The 26,153-nt window shown below is 40.6% G+C and overlaps 2 protein-coding genes across 4 annotated transcripts in view; both read right to left on the bottom strand.

The window, feature by feature from the left end:
• fam13a (family with sequence similarity 13 member A) overlaps window positions 1-2,193 on the bottom strand; it is a 51,533-nt gene extending 49,340 nt beyond the window's left edge. For 2 of the 3 annotated variants that reach the window (XM_044028596.1, XM_044028597.1), the window contains exon 1: window positions 1,925-2,192. In XM_044028596.1, coding sequence (XP_043884531.1) covers window positions 1,925-1,951 — 27 coding nt within the window. In that variant the 5' untranslated portion in view covers window positions 1,952-2,192. Of the gene's footprint in view, window positions 1-1,924 lie in introns of all 3 variants that reach the window. The other variant, XM_044028595.1, reaches the window with a different exon arrangement.
• Window positions 2,194-2,457: 264 nt separating this feature from the next.
• On the bottom strand, window positions 2,458-21,183 carry zgc:154142 (uncharacterized protein LOC555481 homolog). The gene is made up of 25 exons (XM_044027339.1): window positions 20,955-21,183; window positions 18,526-18,656; window positions 18,157-18,250; window positions 17,793-17,933; window positions 17,543-17,640; window positions 16,892-17,018; window positions 15,968-16,168; window positions 14,933-15,148; window positions 13,783-13,923; window positions 11,930-12,175; window positions 11,603-11,788; window positions 9,881-9,990; window positions 9,636-9,736; window positions 8,738-9,015; window positions 8,125-8,288; window positions 7,622-7,805; window positions 7,317-7,535; window positions 6,315-6,449; window positions 6,001-6,222; window positions 5,721-5,903; window positions 5,441-5,553; window positions 5,242-5,336; window positions 4,866-5,155; window positions 4,370-4,530; window positions 2,458-2,976 (listed from the first exon to the last, which is right to left on the bottom strand). Exons 1-25 carry the CDS (start codon window positions 21,112-21,114, stop codon window positions 2,758-2,760), a joined length of 4,215 nt encoding a protein of 1,404 aa, XP_043883274.1. The 5' UTR covers window positions 21,115-21,183; the 3' UTR covers window positions 2,458-2,757.
• Window positions 21,184-26,153: the final 4,970 nt, after the last annotated feature.

The raw sequence follows: 26,153 nt of genomic DNA, 5'->3' as shown, positions 1-26,153 counted from the left end.
TCTGTCACTATAAATAAAACTCCTGGACAGGTGTAAAAAGTCATTTTAGGAGCACAAATCTATGTTCTAAATGTTTCACTCTTTTACTGTTGAAGAGAAGTATTTTTATGGATCAATATTTACTTTACACTAAAAAGAATACCACTGTTGTTGGAAATGAGGTTAAAGGTTCACGGCACAGTTTTAGGTGGCAAGAGAGGAACTTTTCACAGGTAGAGTTAAGCCAGTCTGAGCTACTGGAGGTGTGTTCACGTCACTGTGGTCGGCCAGACTGAACAGATGTCTCCTAAATCTGTCTTTACTTTACTGCACACACACACAAAGGATCAACTGTTGATTTTGTCAACACAAAAATACAATCAGCAGCCTCATCGCAACAAGAACAAGATGAGAAACAAGAGAAGCAAGAGAAGCATGAGTTCTGGTATAAACAACAATCTAACAATCAGCGACGGGACAATACCTGATACCGATATCACAAACTAGAGAATACTGTCATTTTAGATCTTTGAAATTATGAAGCTGTTAACAACACAAAACAAGACGTAATTCTCCAGCTGTGTGACGTTCATTCATCTCTCATAATATATCTCTCTTGCCATATATACTGTAAGTGTAAGACCTTTGGATTGTGTCTGATTTTCCATTTTTATCCGTCTGATATCCGATCCGGTGATTTTCACCAATATTGGACCGATACTGATACTGAGTAATGCAGAGAACATAATAATACAATAGACTACTAGCAAACAAGGCTCCTAAACATAAACCTGCATGTAAATGAGTCCTGAATGACAGACACACTGATTTCAATGTAGCAGACAGTGCGGTCAAGCACACCTCGGACTGTCAGAAAATGAAAGAAAAAGTAAGAAAAAGACAGCCCGTGGCCAAGTGGAAAGGGAACTTGACCTGTAACCAGAGGGTCGCTGGTTCAAATCCCCACCCGGCCAAAAAAGGGCTGGGGTACGCTACTCAGTGTGGCAGCCCACTGCTCCTAATTCTAGGATGGGTCAAAATGCAGAGGGGATTAATAAAAACTAACTTTAAATATTCTGTCTCATGAGAAGTCACTGCAGTCGTCTGTGAAGTTAAATCTAGGATCAGATCATACTGTAGTAATGTTTCCACACTTATGAAGCTGCAGGTGTAAAAAAAAGAGAAACACGCACTGTGATGTTCTCCCCTCTCCCCTCTCCCCTCCCCCGAATGTTTTCACAACTTCTGACAGTGAGTGTGAAAAAAGAGAGAGACCTATTGTCAAAGGACTTTTGAGAAAGTCAGAGTGTCATTGTACTAAAACCTGCCTGTTGAAGTGTCAGGGTTGAGATGCTGCAACCAGGTATACAAGACGACTCCCTCGTCACAGGATGAAGTAACTAAAAACTTGCTCATGAGGGTGACAGCAAGTTCCAGCATGTGTCCCCCTCCCTCCAAATCCTCAACACACCCCCTCCCCCCTCCTCTCCTCCAGCCTCTTTCTCTCTCCCTCTGTGGGTGGCATGGGAAGCAACAGCAACAGCTGCACTCACAGCTCACACAAACGCCTTTTAGTAGTTTTTTTTTTTAGCGTTGTCCTCATGAGGACAAACTTTCCATTAGTGAAGAGAAGTGGCCTTGGAGAAGAGTTGGATATTTGCTTGGAAAAAGTGACAGGTTTGGACAGGAAATGAGAAGTTTAGAGTTAGTGCTTGGATGGAGCAGCGGCTGTGAAGCTGCTTTCTGTGTTCACAAAGCAAAGAGAGAGTTTCAGAATGTCTGCATTTATTGAGAAATGTCACTTTAAGTCAGGGAGGAGAAGTTAGTTCTGCTGCGGGAAGAGAAGCTTTGTCCCGTCCTGACATGTCTGCTCAGTCACCAGACCGATAACGGATCCTTTTGCCCTTAATCACAGATTCTGCTTGAACCAAGTCTTTATACTCACACAGATAGTCAGAGCTCCTGCCCCCATTCTCCCACAGAAGAAAACTGCAGAGACAAAGATGAGGTGGGGAAAAACTGCTTCTAACTTTCCTCCTCCTCTTCCTCCTCCTTCTCTTCTCCTTACTCTGTGCCAGGACACAGTTCTGGATTCTTCCCAGTGGTGGAAATCCTTGTCATAACATACGCCATCAATATAATCCAAAAGCACAACACCGACAATCCAGAGAAGAGTCAAAGTTCTGTCAGGACACCGGTGGACTATGTTCAAGCCATGAGCACAGATTACTGCCTGTCTCTTTCTCTTCCTCCCTCCCACCCCCCTCCTTCCAGGCTGAAATCTGAGCTCAGCTCTGCCATTGGCTGATTTGCCCAGTCATGTGATTAAAACCCCCAAACTTTAAACTCTGTATCTGTATGCCAGTGAGGGAGGAAATGAAGAAGGAAAGAACAGAGAGTGGAATAAGAAATGACGTTCTGCTAAAAGTGAAAATAACTTACAAAATACGACTTTTAAAAAAAACATTGACTCATGGCTGCAAAGGGTACGAAAGGTCAAGAACTTTAACCAGTTTTTGACTTTATTGTTAGTCATTTGTGATCATTTATAACACAGCGTGTTCATGCATACATGTTCTTATAAGTTAAAGTCACAACAGCTTACACTGAAATAATGATTTCATGTCATATTTATAGTTAAAACATACATCAGAGCTGTAAATAACAGTGTCTTGATGTAATTAAACAACAACATTTGTTCTAAAACTATTCAGATAAGAAGTAAAGAGGTTCCGTGAATATAAGAGGTTTGTAATAAACTAAATCTTTTTTTACATATTATGGTTTACTACTTTCATATATAAACTTCTTGATGTTGTTGTTGACCCAGTCGCTGAAGGCAGAGGCACGGGTGAATACAGATGGCTTCTTGTCTTTGATGCAGCCCTGAGGTCCAAAGCTGACCACACCGTGAACCTCCCAGGTGGACTCGGCGCCAGGAGCAGCAGCAGCAGCAGCAGCAGCAGCCTTGCATGCGAAAGGTCCTCCAGAGTCTCCCTGCAGGAGACCAGGAGAACAGATCAGCTACTATTTACTGTGAGTGGATGCACTGGTGAACACCATGGAGGGCCACTACAAAGATTTTCTGCGCCCTGTGTTATTGGGGACGACACATGCTGCTTAAGTTCAAACCAAGCATCAGAATCAGGAAAAAAACTACTCTAATAAATGTAAAGTCTTACCAAAAATATATTAGCGCTGTAAATAACATTGTCTTGATGTAATTAAACCACAGCATTTGTTCTAAAACTATTCTCTCACTGGAAAAGAAGTAAAGAGGTTCCGTGACTCGGTCGGTAGAAAATATAAGAGGTTTGTAATAAACTAAATCTTTTTTACATATTATGGTTTACTACTTTCATATATAAACTTTTTTAATGTTGTTGTTGTCCTGATTTGAAAAGAAAAAAGCGGCAGAAAACTAGTCTAAGGTTTTACTCCTTAGACTAGTCGCTACCGAAAGTCCTTCATCCCCACTGCTGTTCGGATATTTAACTCCTCTTAAATGTCCACTCACTTTCCCTGATAATACTCTATATTAGAGTGTAATTTTAATTTTATCTTTTTACTTTTTATCTTTTGGTAATTTTGTCCTACTATTGTATTGTATTGTATTTTTACTTTATCTTATTTTTATTTTTATTCTTATTTTTTTTCTTTTATTCGATTCTCACCTTAACTGAGCTGTTGTGAATGTGTGTTTCCCCCCTGGGGGAGGAATAAAGTCATTCAATTCAATTCAAAAGTGTTGATGATGATGTGATTGTCTGTATTCTAAGATAAGGTGGTCAGATTAGAGTTTGCGTTACATTAAAAGCCATTGCACAATGATATCAGAAAGTCTTTAGGTCTTCTTCTCATACAGCGAGACAATATTCACTTCACTGTGTCTGCAACGTCTCTGGGAATAAGCAACTATTAATCAGAGGATTTTCGTCTTTTATAAAGTTTGAGAGAAAGTCTTTCCTCCATATCTTCCCTTGTCCTCACTTGCACGCTTACTCATTACGGCAAACAAATAATGTTCTCTGTTTGTTCCAATGTTCCTCTCTAATGTTCTAATTTTGTCTGAAAACTGAACAAGCATTTGCAATCAAGGCTGACTGATCACAAAGAAAACAGTGAACAGGATGCCAAATCATTAGTGGACAGCTCCTTTATGTAATGTTGGCATGGTGGGAATCTCAGCAAACAAGTACCATTCTCTCTGTTTCATACCTTTACCAAGAAGGTCCTGTTATCTTTTTTCTTATTTGTCTGTAAACAGGGTTATTATGGGGTAGGGCAAGACCTAAGGAAGAACTTAAATGTCCCAGCTGAAGTGGACACACTGTCTTTCTTAAGCATTTGCCAGTGTGGAGATGTGAGGTCTCACAATGTGTCCCCTCACCTGACAGGCAGACTTAAGCTCATCTGGAGACTCGTATCCAGCACAGATCATGGAGGGCCTCAGTGTGTCCCACCAGTAAGCGGGTTTACTGCAGGTTTGGAAGTCAACAACAGGAAGAGCTGCTTGATTCAGCTTCTCAGACACTTTTGGAAACAGATTGCCTGAAACAGAAGTGACAAAAAGAAAAGTTAATGATGTTGAAGACACTGGTACACTCTCTGAAGTATTCGATAACAAGGAAAACAAACAGCAACACACGACTACATACAAATGTGTTGGCGTTAAACTCATTATGTGAATACAATTGAAAGGAAGAGTTTAGTTTTCTGGGGGTTTTCTGGACCCTCGCTCTCAGTTTACTAAAACAATGGGTGCCAGCAGGGAAATAAAGACAGCACAGACTTTTCACAGAAAGAATATTCACACAATAACACATTACTAGCATCATTCCGATTCATTTAAAAGAGGCAGGATACAAATGTGTGATCGCTTCTACCTTTCTCGTCCCCCCATCCGGTAACAAAGCACAGCGTCCCAGCTGGCATCACAGCCCCAGGCTTGGGCAGACAGATTGGGCTGATCTCCCTTGTCATATTGACAGGCTCAGTCAGATGCACCAGGGCTATATCATTGGTGATGTCCGTACGATCCTGCTCATAGACGAAGCCCTCGTGGCGGATGATAGTGTCCACCTTGTAGCACCTCTCTTTTGAGGGAACATCCATGGAGGAGTTCATGTGGTGCTTCCCGAGACACATGCGCCAGTAGGAGGGTTTATTTAACGGTCTGGAAGAAATCCACATTATGAGTGATTTAGGTTATAGCTCATTATGGGTTTCTACGATGACAGTCTTTCTGTGGTGGCATCTTACACCATGAAGCAGTGAGCAGCTGTTAGGATCCACTCACTGTGGATCAAAGAGCCTCCACAACCGTGCATGTATGGTATAGGAAGCATTGGTGAAGCCTGGAGAAGAGACTGAGAATTACTGAAAATATAAGCTTGGTTCTCTCACTCACTTCCAGTCAGTGAGGCTCCACAGTGATGCACAGGATTGGACAGTGCAGTACCTGCATGGAGACTTGCCACGGCCACGAGTGGGGGATCGCCTCCTCTCCATTAACCACCCTTGGGGTCGCTGTTCTGGGATTCACCGCTGGTTTTCCACAATTCTCTGGCCAGCCTGGGAGGAGACAATGTACAATTTTGTTGTAAGCCAACAATTGTTACTAACTTTAAAGTCTATTTAAAGCATAAGTGTTACACTTACAATGACAAATGCATAAACTCAAAAACAGATACTGCTATAGTTTATACGGCTGCTATGAAGTGAATGAGGCCCACACTTACTGATAGTAACACCGTCCCATGGATTCGGGGTGGGAGCGGGTAGAGTTGGGATTACACTGGCATCAGTGGTCCAGTACCCACGAAAACCTTGCTGCTGATTCTCTTTGTTGGCAAGGAATCGAATGATAACCTTGTTGCCGGGGATGATGATGGCGGATGGAGGGGCAAAGCCACAGAATCGACCTGCATAACAGACAACGAAGGTGTCATCGTCACAGACAATCTCACTGACGACAGAGACGATGTACACGACAGAATTTGTAGCGCAATAATAACCAACCTAGTGATGCCATGTTTTCTCCATTGAAGATCTCCACATAGTCCACACACTTTCCCAGCGCATTAACAGCCTGCAGCTCAAAGTGAGTGAAGGCTACATGTACACTTTTTGCTGAGGGGATGGTGATTCGCCATGTGCAGACAGACTGCGCTTGGTAGTCACTGGGCCAGTTAGGAGATATGACTTCACCCTGATTACTGCTGAAGCTTCCTCCACAAGGAGCTGTGTGTGGTGAGAACAGGAAGATAGAACTTTAGTTTGACTGAGAAACAAATCCCTCAGTGTCTTATTGGTTGTGCTTTCTCTTGTCTTACCCACAGCTGGATCCACTGCCTTCCAGGTGGCTCTGAAGCCTGTGTCCACCACCTTGTCATTGGCGGAGAAGCTGATGTGAAGTGTGTTTCCATCGCTGACCAGGTCTTTTGGAGGTACATGGCTGCAGAATGTGCCTGAGAGGTACAAACATCTGTCATGAGCTTGTGTGTGATGTTAAAGTCTACATCATACTTGCTTGTGTGTTTCTTGTTTTTGCACGTTGTTATAAATGCGTGGTGTGTTTATGTGTGCATGACATTTACCATGTAGGCAGGAATATGCAAAACTAGCACAAACACCAAATGTAAAAAGGAGAATGAGAACATCATTTAATCTTCTCATTGCTATATATTTTTTTGTGGGAGATGTGTAACTGCCATTTTTGATTTAATTTTTTTTTTACTTGATAAATGAAGAAGAATCCATTTGTAAAAGGGCTCTGTGTATAAGCTGTGTAGTTTAGAGACAGCATACTGCAAACCACACACAAAAAAAATGATCTACCACTTTCCCACAACTTGAACATAAAGTATCTGCAGTATCTTTTAATTAAAATGAAAGTGAATGATGCAAGTGAAGCCAGTATTTCAATGTAACGTGCTAATCTCTGATGACATAATGGCCATTTTATGGCTTAACCCACATGACCATCATGATATTCAGGCAGCCTGAATTTATTTTGATTTTATGGCTGTGTAATTGTCAGAAATGGTTCACTGAGTGAGTGCGTCTGCCCCCTTCTCCAAGATAACGTTCACTTTCATTATCTGGCAGTTATTCAACCGTTTAGGAATCACAATACTGATGTCGCAAAACTTTGCTTTCCGCATGCCAAATCCTGTCTGCGACGTCGACAGGTTTTAATACATTAAGTTCCTTACAAACAGCCTTTTTAACCGAAGCCTTTGAGTTCAGGCATTCAGTGTGAAGACATACAGTAAATCTGCAGTTTGTGGATTACTCTCAAAATGTCATGTTTTTAGGATACAGTGTACACATACCTAGAGTTCCTATTCTGTCTGTGAGACTGACTTTGTCATTTAAACACATCTCACTCTCCTCAAGGGAGAAATTGTGAAACTGGAGATGCACAACTTTGCCCTCCGGCACCTGCATGTTCCACTGGCAGCGGGCTTTGTTGCTGTAGCTGCCCGGATAATGCATCGAAGACACGGTGCCGCCTGTGCCAGTCAAGTCCTTTGGCCCTCCACAGCCAGATGCTACACAGGGAGAACAGAGGATGAAAAGCACAAAGAGAAACAGACCTGTACCATATTTACCGGGTCATTTCCAGCTGGATTCATACTGTGTTCATGGTAGATGTCTCTGCGGATGACATTTGCGATCCAGGGGAGGTAGGCAGAGGAGCGAGTAAACACTGAGGGCTTCTTATTCATAATGCATCCAATTGGGCCAAAACTGGTGATACCATGAACCTCCCAAGGGCCACCGGGGCTATCTTGGCACACCAGAGGTCCACCGGAGTCTCCCTGTCAATCAAAGTCATCAAGCAACACCATCAACTTTTTATCTCATCAGCTCATTATGATCTATAATATTATGATATTTGTCTTATCACTGCTATTTGCAATCCGAAGACCTTGGGCTATTAAGGTATACTTAGTTATGTTTTGTTTTCTATTTTAATACATCTTTCATTTGTAAATTCTAAATATTTTATATTTTGGTACTATCTATCTATCTATCTATATATCTATCTATCTATCTATCTATCTATCTATCTATCTAAGCTATCCATCCATCCATCCATCCACCCACTGATCCATCCATCCATCCATCTTCTTTTACCTGACAGACAGACTTGAGCTCATCAGGCAGGGTATAACCACAGCAGATCATGGAGGTCTTGACCTGGAACCACCAGTAATCCATCCTCTTGCAGGTGTCATATGGCACAACAGGCAGGGCCACCTGGTTAAGAGCCTCTGCCACCTTAGCATTAAGTGAATCACCTGTTAAATACACAGACTGATTGTTAAAGAGAAAAGAAAAAGGAGAGAGACACTTAAATGTGATACTCTGGGGAAAATAAACTACAGGCTATTTACACATTACGTCCACTAGAGGGCATGCAACCATGCAAAAATGAATATTAAAACATCATAAACAGTAGGATGTGAGTGTCTCCTGCATGAGGTGGTATATTATATTTGACTGAATAATACAGTAACATCAAATGGTTACACATTTATAGTTAGTGTCATCATTCAAATGTGAACTACATGTGCATGTGCAGGCCAATATGGGCCTTTTTTTCATGAGGTAATTAATCAAATAAATGATTAAAGAGTTCTATTTAGCTCCCACACTTTCAGGGTGCATGCAGACTCGCTCTCACACTATCCTGACTATTATGAAGAGAACAAAGCACTGTGTACTGAACATGAAACTCGGACCTCACCAGTTTCATCTCCCCAGCCAGTGGCATAGCACTTCTTGTCTTTAGGTAAGACTTCCTCCTCAGAGGGAAGGCAGGCGTAAGAGATCTGGTCCGTGGGTTTCACTTCCCCGTCGAGCCTGATCAGGGCAATGTCAAACTCCACTGTTGGCACGGTGGGATACTTGAAGCCCTCATGACGATAGATACCGGACACATTAAAGCAGCGTTCGCTCGCCTCTGTGTAGGTCAGGTTGTGTTTGCCAAGGCACATCTGCCAGCGCTGCAGCTCATCAGCATAGCTGGACAAGGAACCAGCAGAAAGAATCAATAATTACACCTCATTGTTGACAGCAAACACACAACAGGACGAGTCAAACTGCATTTCATCTGATATAGAATATAATATTTTTACAGAAGTAAACCCTTTTTTTGTGATGTAAGATAATCCAGGACCTGAATCTTTTTAGTCCCAAATTACATTTTATTCTTGTCATTTGTCTCTTTTACTTTGTAGCTTCTTCCTCGTGTGTCATCTCTGGAGTTATTTCCTGTCAGCCTGGTTTCTCTCCATTGTGACTCTTTGTCCAATTATCTTTCCCTCCTCACTGTAATTAGTCTCCGTGCTCTTTGTTCATCTAGTCTTTTTGGTTTTCTGTTTCTGCTCTTCGTGTTCCACAAGTATTCTGCGTACACGTCCTAATTTTGATGTTAAATAAAAAATATCCACTTGTAAGCTATATATATAAACTGCTTTCACTACAGAGGACTGTGCACCATTAGCCAAAGAGTAGAGGCATTTGGGCTTGCACTATAACATCTGTCTCCTGAGATATTCACTCAAAGAAAACCTTTCTTTATACAAATGGCTTTAGCAGCTTCCCTTTGTGATGATGTGAAAATGGTGACACAAAGCTCTTACTTTATGAAGCAGTGAGCAGCTGTGAGCACCCAGTTCTTGTGGATCAGAGTGCCACCACAGGTGTGGGAGAAGGAAGGTTCTGGGCGACTGGCTGGCCACACCTGAAACAAACACACGGAAAATGAACTGAACTCTTAGGGAGAACAAGGATTACACATTCCCTGATGACTGCATTTGTAAAGGCACAGGCATGCTGTACTTTATTCTGATGTGAATATTCAGTGTTTAAGTGGAAACACTCCCACCTGCATGGACACCTGCCAGGGCCAGGAGTGCGGCGTGGCCGGCTCTCCATTCACTATACGTGACACAACAGCAGGAGGAATGGCTGGTTTGCCACATGTACCGGGCCAGTCTAGGAAATGTGAGAGAAAACCTCAGTAAAATATCACCATGTATACGTCAGATGCCAAGACTGGAGCTGTGGCGTTGTAACAGGAAGTCTGTAGAGGCAGAGATGTGGATTATGCTGTATGCAGATGATATTGTAATCTCTAGTGATAGAAGAGGAATGAAAGTAAGCAAAAGCGGATGAGTTGAAACCTGGAGTCAACCATCCAAAGGTATTACTGGATAGCTCATGTATAGCGCATTACACCGATTCTGTCTACCCTGTGCTCTACCGGGTTGATTTGCTTTTAAATGCCCTCATAATCCTGCCCATCCCTAACTTTGTGATCTGCATCAGCCTTATGTTCCCTCACGGTCACTAAGATCTGCAAATCTAAAAGACAGGAGGTGGAGTTGGAGGAGTTGGAGAATATCGTTGGGAGTGACCAGGATGGACAGGATTAGAAAAAGGCAAATTCGAGGGACAGCTCGAGTGGAACGTTTTGGCTGAGATGGTTTGGTCACATGCAGAAGATGGAAGAAGAAGAAGATACATCATGTATGTTGGCTGTATAAACAAAGGTTGAATAAGTATCTGCAGCCAACAGATACGCTCTCATTTTGAAGGAAAGTGGCTCTCGGTCATGTGTTTGTCCCTCTCTGTCTCTGTGTTTTTGGCATTGACCAATCTATTTGTCTGCAGTGTTCACTGGATTTAGTGCATCAAACTTCATAATAAAAACACATCTGCATACACACAATAGGTCCTGAAATGGGCTCAAATATGCACAAAGACATACTTCTTGTTGGTCATCCTAAAAGTCCACATCACATTGGTCACTTTTCCTCCAACATTTATTTATTTTTCCATTCTTACACGAGACACAGGCCACCACTGGTCAGTGCCAGAACGGAAACATAAAAAATAAATAAAACAGGAGGCAGCAGAGTCTATCTATAAAACTCTATTCCAGCCATTGGCCGGACAGAGGCCTGAGCCACCTGGGGCTCATCGCAGTGTGAAGAATGGGAATGTGACAGCGAGCAGCGAGGGGAAACCAAAGCAATGGGTCACTTCACATTGTGTTCGCGGCACACCTCATCTCCCTGTTTTACTGCCCCTGTAGGCACCGCAGGGATAGATACGGGGAGGTGAGTGTGAAGAAGCCGCGAGGATGGGAAGAAGAAGGGATCACATAAATATAAGGCAAGGAGCCGGGACTTTGGCCACAGTGACACCAGTGACACGACGGAATATACACTGTAACACAACTGCACAGACGGGCGACTAATAAATATACCTTGGTAAATGGTAAAAGTCAGTTGGGATATAAAAGCCACTCTTAAAATAACTTTCTGTCAATGACTGACTGACTTGTCCTTGATTTTAAAACTATAATATTTTGTTTATAATATAATTAAATGAATAGAGATTAAACAGATGGAGAAGTTTAGTGTATGTGGAACTGAGGTTAACTGCAGGATTGGATTAAATTATCTGTGGTTTCATTACATTCACATCATCATCTGAACCATTATTAAAACAATAAATACAGAGTTTGTGCAGTTTTTTGTTGTTGACATGTTTTAACAATTTTTGTTGTAGTGTCGTTATCAGGCTGATGCAGATACTTCACCTATGGCGATGTTGTCCCAGGGATTGGGCTGAACAGGTGGTTCAGTGGGAGCAGGCAGACTGGGGTTTGTGGTCCAGTAGGCCCTGAAGCCTTTGCCCTCAGTAAACAGGTCTGTGTGGAAACGAAGCAGCAGCCTGCTGCCTGTCGCCTTGATGGTGGCAGGCAGCTTAGACCCACAGAAAGGACCTAGAGTAGATTGAAAAGATCATTTGTTGAGCAGTTGTATTAAATAAAGCTAAAAAAAAAAGGGTTAATGAGATCCATTTAGATTTTGCTCTTTTTGATGCAACTGAGCATCAGGGCAATGAAATCCAACAACCAACTCACCGTGCTGTTTCATGAGTGCACCAGTCAAACCATTGATGTCATACACCATGATGTTGTCATAGCACTTGGACGAGAAGATGTCCTTGTCCTCCAGGTCAAAGTCTGTGAATGTCAGTGTGATTTTTTTCCCCAAAGGCAAAGCAATGTTCCACATGCACTCAGTGTTAGCCTTGTAGTTCATTGGCCAGTTCTGGGACTTGATGACTCCAGTTTCCTCCTTGGAGGAAATGCCACAGCCCTGGATTTCTGACACAGAAAGAGAGAGAGTGATCAACAAGTATCTTCATGTGATGACAGAGCCCTTCAGAATAAATGACAAAAGGTGGAAACTGGGTGTGTCTCGTTTTATTTTTAAGTGGCAAAAGTGACTAACTTAAGTATACTTTGATAATGAAAATGTGTCAATTTATTGGAATGGGCAAATTTCCAGATTAAACTTGTTATTATGATGTTAAAACTGAATGTACACGGTATAATGGTGTAATAAAAATTGACATGAATCATGTTCATGTTGATGCCCTATAAGAATTTAGTGTTTCACGTTGTGCTCTCAAAACACAAACAGGATAAATCCAATATGACTTTGTGCACTATTATGTTTATTTACATCATTTCTCTCAAACATGCGGCTCGTTTTGCGTCATAAATGTTTTCATTATGCCTTATATATTGCTCCACACTTTTATTTTGAAATTCTGTGAAACATTGTCACTTATATTGTCATTTTTCACTTGACCGGCCCCCGACTGACAAGACTAGATGTTCAGTTCAGGTCATTTGAGTTTAAACCACTGGTCTAAAATATAACACCCAAAGTACTAGTTGATGGATAGTTTCAATAGTGAGAACGTGTAGTCCTACACACATTGTATAATCAGCACATACACACATACATTTTGCTGGTTATTTTTTGCAGGACTGTCAAAGTTAACGTGTTAATCCTTGCGATATACAGATGAGATTAACGCTATAAAATAGCGCAACTCTGTTTACTTCTGGTGTGCACTCACCTGACATGAAGGCCATTTCAGTGATCTGCACGATCCTTGTTTGGCAGCATGTAGCTACCTTTTCCGTTGTGTTTTCTGCTTTTGGGGGGTGTGTGTTTTATGTTAATGTCGTGTTTTAGTTAATGTTGATGTGTTTCCTGTTTTTGCATTTTTGTTCTTGTTGCATACAGGATGGCAGTGATCCATGTTGGCCTCTATTTTAAGATGACCTGGTTGGCACTTGATAGGCCTGAGTCTCTTTGAAACCGCATAGTTCTATGTGTAATACTGTGTTTAAAAAGAAAGATACAATTAAACAATGGTGGTCCGGGGTCCTGGGGACCCACTGCTCTATGTTTCCCTGCTCTAACACACCTGATTCAAATAGTCAGCTCATCAACAAGCTCTACAGAAGCCTGGTAACGACCCATTTGTTTGATTCAGGTGTGTTGGAGCAGGGGAACATCGAAAACATGCAGGGCAGCAGGTCCTGAGGACCAGGATTGAGAAACCCTGATCTAGATGAATGAATTTCAAAATGTTTTTACTCATCATGGACTAATTCTATATCATTGTATTGCTACGTTTACCTGGTAAACTAGAGTAACTCTTCAACCTCCACACTCAAGGTCTCGTCTTTAGTGAGGATAAAGAAACAGATAAAGGAGTTTTATCTTGTTTTTTTTATGCCCCACACTGCACTTTGAGCTGTGCTTCAATAGAGTTCACACTCCAGCCTCACGCAACAGTGTAGCTGCTTTTATAAATATATGACAGAGAGGTGAGATGTTTCGCGATTCGGCAAGGTGTGACTCAGGTGTGAGTGTGTGTGTGTGTGTGTCTGTGTGTGTCAGTCCTCTGTACCTGTGATGTCCTCAGGATACACGGCTTCCCACTTGGCGGAGAATCCTCGGTCTGTGAGGCGACCGTCGGACTGGAAGGTGACAGAGAGTGTTTCACTGGCACTGACCACCACTGGGGGAAGGATGTAGCCACAGTGTGTGCCTGACAATGAGAAAGAAGAGGAGGAGGAGGAGGAGGAGGGGGGAGATGAAGAGATGGTTCAAAGGATGCAGTAAAACAGTGAAAATGCACTAATGAGTGAACACTGTGAGGGTGTTTGTGTGGGGGCCAAAGAAACTGGATGGACAAACAGAACACTTGGCCCAGGAGGTCACATTTTTAAATCTAATCCCATTTTTAAACGGACATTTCAGGACAATAATAAGATAGTGTGATGACAGTATGGTGATAAGTTCATCATTTCATACTAATAAATGTCATAAATGTCTTTTATGTCGCCCCACATGGACATTATTTCTATTTAATTTAATTTTTGTTCTAATTTATTTTATCTGTTTTTATTGTGTTCTATTTGGATCTTACTTCTTTCCGTGTTTTATGTATTTTAATGTATTGTATTTTATTGCCTCGTGTGAGCTTTTATGTCTTTTATTTAGTATTCTGAACAGCACTTTGGTCCACTGTGGCAAGGTGGTTACATTGGTAATTGTGTGGTAATAAGAATTCTAAGAATATTAGAATAACACAATCTCACACATTTCCCATTCTTATTACCACACTGTTACTTCTAGGTATAAGACAGTGTTACCATATACCATTATATTACATTTACACTTATTAATTATTAACATTCAACTACCACACTATCATCATTCACTTACCTTTATCACATGATTACAATTGTATAATAAAACACTCTCGGTACTTAAATGCATTTGTTTCCTAAACCTTTAGCCAAATGTGTTTTGTGCCTAAACCTTTGGGCAAAGAACAAAAACAAAGTTTAACTTAAAGTGAGGTTATGAAACATTTAAACCAGAAGAGACGGCATACATACTTTTAAAATTTAATTTACTCGTATCTACATGAAGTGTATACTAATCTTACGAGATGAAGGAAAAATACTAATACTACAAAATACTATGCGAATGTCTTAGTATTAAGATTATCATAATACAATTTATATTACAGGATAAATAAATATCCAAACCTAGAATGCTGTGATCATCTGAGATGATCAGTTTGTCCTCTTTACACTGTCCCGTCTCTCCTGTGATGGCCAGTTCAGTGATCTGCAGTTTAACCAGGAATCCTTTGGACACTGAAATCTTCCACGAACTTTTCAGGTGAGGAGGATACGCATTTGGAAAACCCGCAGACTGGATGACACCTTTGCGCCCCTCGAGGATCACAGGACCACCACCTCCTGTCAAAATAGGATAATAGAGGACGTATTGGACGTACGATCACATTCACACCTCAATATGTTAATTAAGGGAGGCTGAGTATTGTGTGTGCATCAGGCCATGAAAGCTTTAATATACAGATGAATACATGAAGCACAAGGGGGAGAAACATGACTTCATCCTCATTTGGAGACTGTCACTTTATTAGAACTGGTGGAAAACTGCACACTGGTAATGATATGGTCACTGTCATTCAGGTTAGCATTATTTACTTTTATTTTCATAAATCAGTGCTATTGGTACTACGACCTGGGTTGGTGACCCGGTCAGAATATTTGCATATGTGCAGTGCTCTCCCACTGTCCATAAACATGCAGATTTGGGGATTAGGCAAATTGGACACTCTGTTGTGAGAGAGAAAATTCTAATCTTCAGCCAACTTTAAGTTTAATTACGCACATATTTTTTTATTAAGCAACAATTTTGAACATAAGACATCTCAATAGCGAAGAGACTACAGTTGTAATAAAATTTAGTTTTATTAATCCCCTTAGGGAAAGTATTCCTCTGCATTTTGACCCATCCTAGAGTGGTCACACTGAGTAGCGCCCGGGGAGCATTGGGAGTTGGGTATCTACCCCAGCCCTTTTGGGCCAGGCAGGGATTTGAACCGGCGACCTTCCAGTTACAGGTCAAGTTCCCTTTCCACTTGGCCACAGGCTAACCAACACAGATGCATGGATTATTTGTTATCTGTTGTTGTACTTGAACTGATGTCAGAGTAGAAACGTGCCATTGACTAATATCACAGAAAAGTAGGTCCTGGGAAGAGCACTCACCAGTCGATGTAGGAAATGAGGTGGTTTGTGTGGTGGCGTTGGGTCTGGATGTGGGTGTGGGATTTGTTGTGGTGTAGCTGGTTTTGGTGTAAGTCGCATTGAATCCTTTTGAAGTCAAACGGTTGTTGGATTTGAAGCGGACCACCATTGAGTTGCCGCTGGACTCCACTGGCTTTGGCATCGTCCTCCCACAGAATTTACCTTTCATGGGAAAAAATGTCTGTGTTCAGATGATGACAAACATTCATGGGATGATCAATAAAAGCACCATCCTCAGACAAAGGGGTGTTTAATTACATTGCACATGGGGAGATGTGTTCCTGTCAATTTCCAAACCATACCTGCTGCTTTGCAGCCTTATTTAAAATCGATTTTTGACATATTCATAGTTTTTTTTATTATTATTATTATTTATGTTTCTACCTTATTCTACATCAGCGTTTAATGACACATGACAAGATCCTGAATAACACTCAAAAACATGTCGGTATACGATGTTATTGTAAACACTATTTATCATACAGCACGATATCAGTATCATAGGTACAATATTATTAATAATACCTCAATTAAAATGCAAAGGTTTTTGATCCAGTTCTTGTATCTTTGCACTTGACAGACAGAAACACGTAGGTTGGATCATCAATCCTGCTTAAACAATTCTGTCAGTCTGTGCAGCCACTTTTGAATTAATTAAGTTTAAAATAGACTCCAGAAGCTTGTCAAACCTTTAATTGCGCTCTCATCTTTTATACATGGACCGACATCATTGATACTGTTAATGTTGAACAAAGTCTGACCTGAATCCTGCGCCGCGTAATCACATCCAACTTTTAAAATAAATTGCACCGATGACTGAATATTTAGTAGTGTTTCGTGTGCTGCACTGCACACTGAGAACAACACGGATGATGTCACGCTTACCCATTGAAGAAGAGCCAGGCTTGTATCCATCATAGACCTGAACGTAGTCTCCACAGATCTCCGGGACCAGGTCAAAGGTGTTGAACGTCAGTGTGACCTTCTCACCTTCAGGCACTGTGATTCTCCACTGATTCAACAAACAAGCACAAGCACGACACTGTCACACACATGCAAACCATGTTTACATGATATTTCCCAGCAATCAAAAACACCTCAGAAACACGGTCAACTTGTGTTAAAATCCATCCAGCTGTCGCGACTGTACTATGGGATGGCTTTAACTGACATACATTTACATAATAAGTGAAGATCAATGGCCTGGAAACACTTTGAAAGCTGCAAACATGGTTAAACTGATGAGCTCTTGTAATTGAAGTATTAACGGCTAAATCAGTGTAATGTTATGTAAATAAGTAAAGAGTAAAGAGAATAAGTGAAGAGATCAAATGAATACAATGTTTAAAGCAAAAACCCACTCACTGTTTGAAATACGTAATTCAAGCAGTTGAAATAATCTGAATTGTTATTTAAAAAAAGTCAGTGTTGGCGGCTGTTGTTGGTCACTTGCTCATTAATTCACTCTCCTTTTACCTCTATTTTCTACTAGAGCTACTCACATCACGTCAACAGTGTTTCTAATTATTAGCATACCTGGTATAATGCTCCATTCAGGTAGTCCTTCACAGGGAAGTGAGGGGTCATCAGATCCCCCCGGTCACCTTGGAGAAAGCCACCGGCTCCGGCTATTTCTGGCATTCGAGATGAGAGAACACTTCAGCTCCACAAGGATACAATATACCTCCTTTTCCCTCCACTCCCACCCACTTTCATTTCCCTTGTCCTTCTCCTCTGATTCCTCCAGCACCAGCACCCTTTTTTATCTCGACAGCAGTCATCTTACCGGCCGTGAGCTCTGGACGAACAGCTTTGTACTGTGCTTTGAATCCTCGGTCTGTAGTTCTCTCATTTGTGTCAAAGTAGACCGTCAGGTGGTTTGTCAGTGACACCACTGGATTTGGTTTGGTGTGACCACAGTATTTACCTACACAGAAAACATGCAGCGATAAGATGAGGTTATTGTCATAACATTACAGAAAGGAAAATCTCAATCTTAATTCATGTGAAAGACAATAGACATGAAATCAACATGTATTTGAGGTAAGTAATAGATCCCTGTGCAGCCCATGGACGGATGGAGTGATTTAAGCATGACCTTAAATGTTTGCTATGTTGGTGTTTCCATATCAGTGTGAGATTTAGTTTACCCATGACTCCCAGAGAGTCTTGAAGTGTGACAAAGTCTGACGTGCAGGGTGAACTTTCCTCCAGTGCAAACTCCTCAAACCACAGATGGATCACCTGCAACGAACAAAAACATGCATGTGTGAGCCCAGAGGGAGACTATCTGTAAGCAGTGCTTCATGCCATCTGGCTTTACTTAAGACTGTTTCCTGAGCAGTGGTCTGTCAAACTCAAACAGTTGAGTTGTGAATTTTAGTTTCAGATAAATAGATCGATAATAGTTTGCCTTTAGTAAAAAACAAACCAACACACGTGACATTTTTACTCGTTAACAGGTATTGAAAGTATTGTAAACGTCCGTGTCGCGGCACTAATGATAAACTCATTGTCACCTTGTCGGGGTCCACAGTGATTTGCCAGGTGCAGCTCTTGCTGTTGTCATAATTGCTGGGATGGTTCCAGGTGGTGAAGGTGCCGGACTCTCCCAACAGCTCCCGAGGTCCACCACAACCAGACTGCGGCTCTGGGAATGTGTGACAGAGAAGTTTAGAGCAACGTTAACACTGTTTTAGAGACAATCTTTCTTTTATTATACAGTATTATTCATATACAGTAATGACATTCACGCTTGCTGCTCTGTGAGATACTGCGACTGAACTAAAATTCTGTCAGTCACTGTGCTTGGGTCTATGTTTTGGTAGAAAGTCAAGTTGTGCGTTTCGTTTGAATAAGAAATTGTCTGAAAAAAGTTGAATATTTCAGAAAGTGTGAAATATTCGAACATTTTGAATGGTCCGCATGAATAATGTTCTAATTGAAGTTCAAATGAAGTTGCTAATGCTTAACTAACTAGTATATTTGATGAAGTTTTCAATTCATTTTAATCTAGAAGAATTTGCAAAAAAAATACATATAACATATTCAAATTAGACAAATACAAGCAAAGTGTCCTAATTGAGTATGTGGAACCAGTAAATGGACAAATATGGAGACGTAAGAAGAAGAAATTCCCACTGCAGCACTACATATTATGGGATGTTTGCACTAATTATTTTCACAGCAGATGTGGAATTGGGCCTCGCCCCAGGTGTTCCTCATGAATATTAACGACGACTCTGCAGTCCCAGTAATTCATTTCATCGTCTCCTATTGTGACATGTCAGTGTGTTTTGTTAAAATGATAAACAGGACTTTCGAACAAACCGCAGAAAGAAAGAAATGTTTACAAAGTGATTAAAAGAGTGAAATGTATTTGCAGTGAAAATCTGAATCAATTGCAGCGCCTTGGGAAAAACAGCATTGATTACTCAGTGTCCGCGTCTGTGAGTGACTTTTCCCTTGTGGCAGGAGCTGCTTCTGCTCAACAACAAAAAACTACAATATACACTTTATTTATTTGGAGCATTGCTGTTATCATAATCATATTCTGTTATTTACGGTGTATTTCCTTTCCTTTCCATTTTATTTAAGACTAATGGAATCATTTAAAGAAAGAACCTCATTATTTGAATTAATGAATACAATTTATTCCTTTACAAAAAGCTTGACGTTACTTTTCCTTTGTAACAAGATTCCTGATGTGTGTGTTTTTTCGTTGAGTCACATACTACTTAAAAAACTGATTTTTTTTTTTTTTTATTGATATTGAAAAATAAGCAGTGAATGTAGTTTATTTTGGATTAAATATGAGCTTTAGACTAAACGGATTATTCTGGAGACCAGTTCTACAGATCAAGCATTTCAATTTATAATCATGTCTGAATAGAAAATGAATAATTGACAACAATATGCGAAGTTTAATTCCTCATTCATAGTCTGTCCATTGTTGTCATGCAGCCATTATGTGAGGGTGATGTACACACTGAGCCTGTATCACAGAGGCAAACAAACATTCACACTCACGTTCACATGCACTCCAGATTCTCCACTAAATATAATCCCAATGTCAATCCTGTGTCCACCAAAAAATTTATTTATGTGTGCAGTCGAGGCAACGTCGTAATACTATAAAATAAATGTAATTTAATCTTCATTTAATCTTCAAACACAAACACAAACTGTCCCCCACTTCAATTTCCAAGCATGTCTCACATGTGTCTCCTCTTATTTAACGTTTTTATTTCACTGCCTGCTTGAGGCCAGAATAAACGAGGGGTTTCTAAATGAAAAGGGAAATGGCTTTCAGTGATGTTATTACTATATTATTGCTGTGTTTAAATCACATTTTAAGCCCTTTTTTGACAAGTGAAATGGTTTGTTTTTATATGTTGATCTTTGCTGTTGGCTGATAAGGACGTGTCATGCACCCTCAGTGGATTACTCTGTGTTAAATATTAATCAGTGAGTGCTGTAGAGAGTGTGTGTGGCAATATTCTTTTAAGAACTTAAGAATTTTGATTTTGCATCTCTTAAAAAAATGGAATTCTGTACTTCTGTCACTTCTGTAACAATAAGGAATGGAATTCATTTCACTTAACAGCTGAATAATAAAGTTTCACATATGATTACAGTCAATTATTAATTATATAAGAAAACGTTGGACTTTTAAAGAAAAATATCGGGCTAAGGATTCTGTATTTTTTACTTTTTTAAAACCTGCACAGTCTACAATAGATCACTTCCTGCATTCAGCACAAAGACAATGTCATGTAGGTCAAACTAAACAGCAGGTTCAGCTTGACTTCACTTGAGTCACAGACGTAAAGAAAGCTCACTTTGAGTTTTCTGTCAACACCTCTGTCCCTGTTGAGACACTTTTTTCAAAAATATTCTTTATTTTTTTACTTATTATTATATAAACTGTTGAAGTATACATACTCACCTTGGACATGAGGGGACGACTCATCAGCTTTGTCTGTGAAGAAGATGACCACAAGGCCGATGCAGGCAGCAGTCATGGCCACAAAGAGAAATATCAAGCATTTTTCCAGGGTGCTCATTCCGCTGGGCCGACGGGAACCTTTCTCTGCATCCACTTCCATCACGGCACCAGACTGAGCCTCATCCAACTGCTACTCCAGCTTTTTACTCACACGAATTCAAAGGACCAGGATGCTGTGAACTTTGACAGTGTACAATGGACCTTGAGCTCACTCAGATGTGGCATTACAGCATAACAGCCTCGGTGAAGTGGATGTGGCTGAGATAGAGATTATAATGAATGTTGATGTTGTTGTTTCTTCCCAATAAGAGGCTGATTATGGATTATCTTTCAAGTGAACTGATGGAAATATAAGGTAAAAACCTCTGATCTGTGCCACGAAAACATTGAAGTTCTTGTTGTGGACGGTCTGGTACATGATCATTTCAGATGCAATAAAACATATAGATTAGATCATACAGAGAATATGTTGCACCTGTCCGTCTTCCAAACATGTTAGCAAAGTTCTTACTGTAATAACACCTGAGGGTGCAGTCCAAAGTCCTTTGAGGTCCTGACATGATAAACAAGATTACCCATAAATTATGTGATAGATTATCTTTTTTTTAAATGACTAGGATGATCACACTGAGATAATGCCATGAGCTTTACTTACATGATAAAAAAATACTTTCAAATGTTCAAATCTTATTACTACGTAACTACAAAGTAACAAAGTTTAAAAGGTTTCATAATTTATTGTTCATAGTTAAGTTAGTTAAGTTCTCAGTGTTCAAATGAATCACAACTGAAATTATTAACCACACCGATCGTCACATATTATAATAAGAAATCTACCTAAAAATACAGAAACCACTTTAAAAAAAATTACTTAAAGTAATTAAAGTACTTTCATTTTTTTAGTTTACAACTTGTACCAGTACCAGCCACCAGGGGGCAAAACAGGTGTTTTGTGGGAAGTTCCTTGTTACTGTTTTCTACCATCTTCTGAGGAACAGATCTGAAGCTGCTAAGCTCCACGTTGTCAAACATCCTTGTTTAAAAAGCACCAAGGAGCGTCATCATCTCATCATCTAAGTTTGGATGAATTCAAATCAATGAATTGGATGAATTAAGACAATGGCTGCTTTTCTCCCTGCGGGTCCATGAAAAGGCTGAAAATAAATGAACGCTGTACGATGGGAGAAACCTATTGTTTAAGACGGCCCTCAAAAGATAAATGTAGTATATTGACGTTCGGCATGTGCATGAGTCCTTCTGTGTCTTCCTCCCCTTCTCTCTCCGTTTCACCTTTATCAGTTTGTTTTGGATCTTCTCACTCCACCAGGGGAGCTGTGATTTATGGGCTCATCTGTCAGCCATAATAAAGCAGTCTCTAATGAACCCAGGAAAGGTGACCTTTGTGTGTATATGCATGTGTGTGTGTGTTTTTTCAAAATGTGCATCTTCGCACATGTACTGCATGCTCTGTTCCAAAGGCTACAAGGTCATGAGCATCTGAGCTGAATGGTGAGCAATCAATGAATGGAAAAGCCGGATACGAACATGTAGTTATGAAAAATCATAGAGCAAAAGGGAAACAGACCATTAAAAACAGCATGTAGCCTCAAAATAATGAATGTTAGAGGAAAATAGGGTGTGCGATGCTGAAACCTGCAAGTGTTTGATGAAGAAGCGCAGCCCAACTCTGCACCACAAACAAATGTAGGCCACATATTCCACTGGGAGCGGAGCAGCCATCAAGAAGAGGAGCTTCTCCTCCAGCATCTGGCTGATACAATGCACGGGTGAAGCGCGGCAGAGAAGGCTTACACACTGTTATATGGGAGACACTCTGGCAGAGTTGAGGTCAGCTTTAATAACCCCACTGTTAAAGGCTTATCCTTCATTATGATTTCATCACTGAATAAAGACATGGGTGTCTGGAACGGAGAGAAATGGAGGTTCAGAGAGAAAACGGGGAGGGGGGGGGAGGTGTTCACAGTGAAGGGAGAATGAGGCACAGGATAGGAAAGCTTGAAAATGGAAACATTGTAAAGCCTTTGCTTGAGAGCAGTCAAATCTCCTGAGCTCATGTAAGTTTAAGCGGTAACTCTGTGATCATCAGCCACCGCTAATTACCCACTCCACAATTTACAAATGATTTGTAAATAGTCATTAACAGCAGTTCCCTTGATAAAAGTGTGTCTGTCACAAATATGTGATCCGTGAATGGACACATCCCGTCCCGATGATGGTCTGAATAACTGCGATAGTGACTGGACATGTGCTGTAGCATCTGCCTCTGCTGTCTGTAAGGGTTTCTGTGTGAGCGGAGGAGGCGGGTGGGTTTATGAAAATAACTGGGTCACTGAAATCCCAGCACCAGGACAGCTTCAGTTGCTGCTGCTCAGAGAACGCTATCACTCGTTTCTTATTATTTCTAAGTGTCCTTAACCATACAAATCTGTATTACACATATAAGGCATAATACATTGTTTTTAACAACTCTTACAGTCACACACCTGACATTAGTGGACATTAGCAGGAGTCTACTACTTCTTCTCATGGACTATAAGTCTTTGAGTTCACGCTCCACGTCTGTTTCTCAGTATAGCAGCGATTGGTTTTTCGTGTTCTAAATAAATGTTGTTTTGACTGTTGCAGTTGATATGTTTACATTTTTCCCTATTTGAAATAACAAAAAGACCAAATAATTGATTCAATTTAGTATTTAGTATCATCCGTGAGGCCTGATACACTGTAGTACCTTATAAGCCAGAAGAATAAAGTGTTATCATTGATGACAACACAAACTACAGAGCTGAGCTGTTTTAAGACATACAAAACATGTAGTAGAATAGACAGTAAAGGTTTATTTTTTGCGGCACATATTTTGATGTCATGTGAACAATATGTTCACAGGTGACTTAAAAAACACATTTTCTTAAAGTATCAGGACACACTCTGATGCACGGTTTCTTATTCTTATAGAAAAACATAAAACTTCTCCGGGACATTGTGACATTAGTAAAGAGAGTTATCGGTACCCCATGAGGGTCCCAGGCCAAATTCAACCCCAGGATGTTTTTCTATTCCACTTGGGTCAGAAAACAGTGTGAGCAGCAGCTACATGAGTTCCTAAAAATGCCCTTGGAGTCAGTGAGAACGCTGTCCTGAAATCCATCTTTGACTTCCTTGTCACCGGGATAAATCTCCCACTGTGCAAACCACTGCCTGAGGTCAGATCGAATTTGTTCTTCCAAATGGAGCCAGTCATAATGACACACGGGCGGGGGGTTATCAAAATGCAAAACACAGCTTATTAAAAATGGGGTGAAGGGGTGAATGAGCTTGAATTACGTTTAGTGATTGGGGCCTTCGGGAGTGGACAGAGGTGATGTGTGACACAGAGGCACTGTCGCCTCCAGAGACATTCACACATTCACAGGCACTTGTTCTTTCACAAATGAAGGTAAGATGAAGGATTGGACACAAATACAGTGCATTTGTCCACTTTAAACGGATCAAAAACAGATATAAGGCATTTAAGTCTGTGTTGTTCTTTACAGAGACACAGAGACCATGAGAACAGAAGACATTTCGCCCTTTTATCACGTCATGACATTAACAGAAAGTGACAAGCTTGTTAAGACAATAACAGCAGTCATGTGGAATCAGTGTTACAAAAGGCGGAGCAGTAAATTCACAGTGAAAGGAAGTGATCGCCATTATATAACAGAGTAAAAGGCCTTTTGAAAATGAGATATTACCGTGTTCTTGCGCTGGATAAAGACGTCTGACATCACAATTCTTAAAAGGCAGAGATTTGTTCAGACATGATAATAATGATAATGATACATGAATGCAGCACAGAAACAATTGTAATTGCAAACACTTGTGCACATGCAGAACCTTTAATGTTAGAAAAATGGTTGTCAAACACTGGCTCCTCCTCAACCACTCACAAAGTCATCATATCACCAGCAATTGTTTTTCAATCTTAGCTGTCATCTTATATAAGGTCATTTTTAGTATTCCTCTTGTCAGCTCAGGCTCAACCACGAGGTGCACACTTCTACATATATATATATATATATATATATATATATATATATATATATATATATATATATATATATATATATATATATATATACACATATATATATATATATGTATTTATAAGTGGAACAGACATATAATAAACAGTGAACTCACAGATTTCTCTGTTCAATGCAGATTTTTTTAAAACAAACAACTGCACATTGCACATTTCTCCTATGACTCTGCACTAACTGCACATCATCTTATCTGATCTCTTAGCCTTTCACTTTTACATCAGCATATTACATTCTTGGAAATATCTCCAGTATTGGTTTCCTTCTGCACTTCACGTCATTGTTTTTCTTTTTTTCTGATTGACACAGGTTACAATGGGAGATTTGACATTAAAACAAGCGATGTTGACTAAGTGTAAACTAAACATGCATACCTCAGAAACATCCCTTACAGGAGTGTTGAATACAGAGGTGTTATATTCTCTGGCTACATTCGCACGACCCTGTTTAAAAATGCATTATTCTGCTCCAGATACACCTGCCATCCGCATCACTCAACCCTGAAAACTAAGTCTGGAAATGCTGCGGCTCTGTTTTCATTTGGGAGAGGCAATGGATGTCGCCCGCTTTAGATCTAGGAATGGATCGATACCACTTTGTGAGAGGCAAATTAACCTAATCCCACATCTGCAAATCTATGGATTATGGGTGAAGAGAAGTCTCTCACACGCACGGGAAACGCCTACACTTACAGGTGACAAGGTGCACGTATTCATTTTGATTATATATTATATATCTGCTCCTGGTCGATCTCTCTTCTGTCTCTACCTCACATCCCTCTTTCATTTCTCTCCCCCCTTTTGTCCCCCACCTCTCGCCTGTGCCCCATCTTCCCTTTCACCACAACCGGCCGAGGCAGATGGCCGCACTTTTTTTTCTCTCCACTGATGCCCAGTGCTGTTGGGGTTTCTGTTCTCTCTGTACTGTCGTAAAGGTTTTTGCCTCACTATGTACAGCGCCTTGAGACAATGTATGTTGTGAAGAGGATTTGATGGTCTAATCAGGCGACCCTCTTCCTATGAGGCAACAATGCTTACCA

Source organism: Solea senegalensis, linkage group LG6 (assembly GCF_019176455.1).
Source record: "Solea senegalensis isolate Sse05_10M linkage group LG6, IFAPA_SoseM_1, whole genome shotgun sequence".
Taxonomy (NCBI): Eukaryota; Metazoa; Chordata; class Actinopteri; order Pleuronectiformes; family Soleidae; genus Solea; species Solea senegalensis.
Note: the sequence above shows the minus strand (reverse complement) of the source record. Positions and strands in the feature narration are given on the sequence as shown.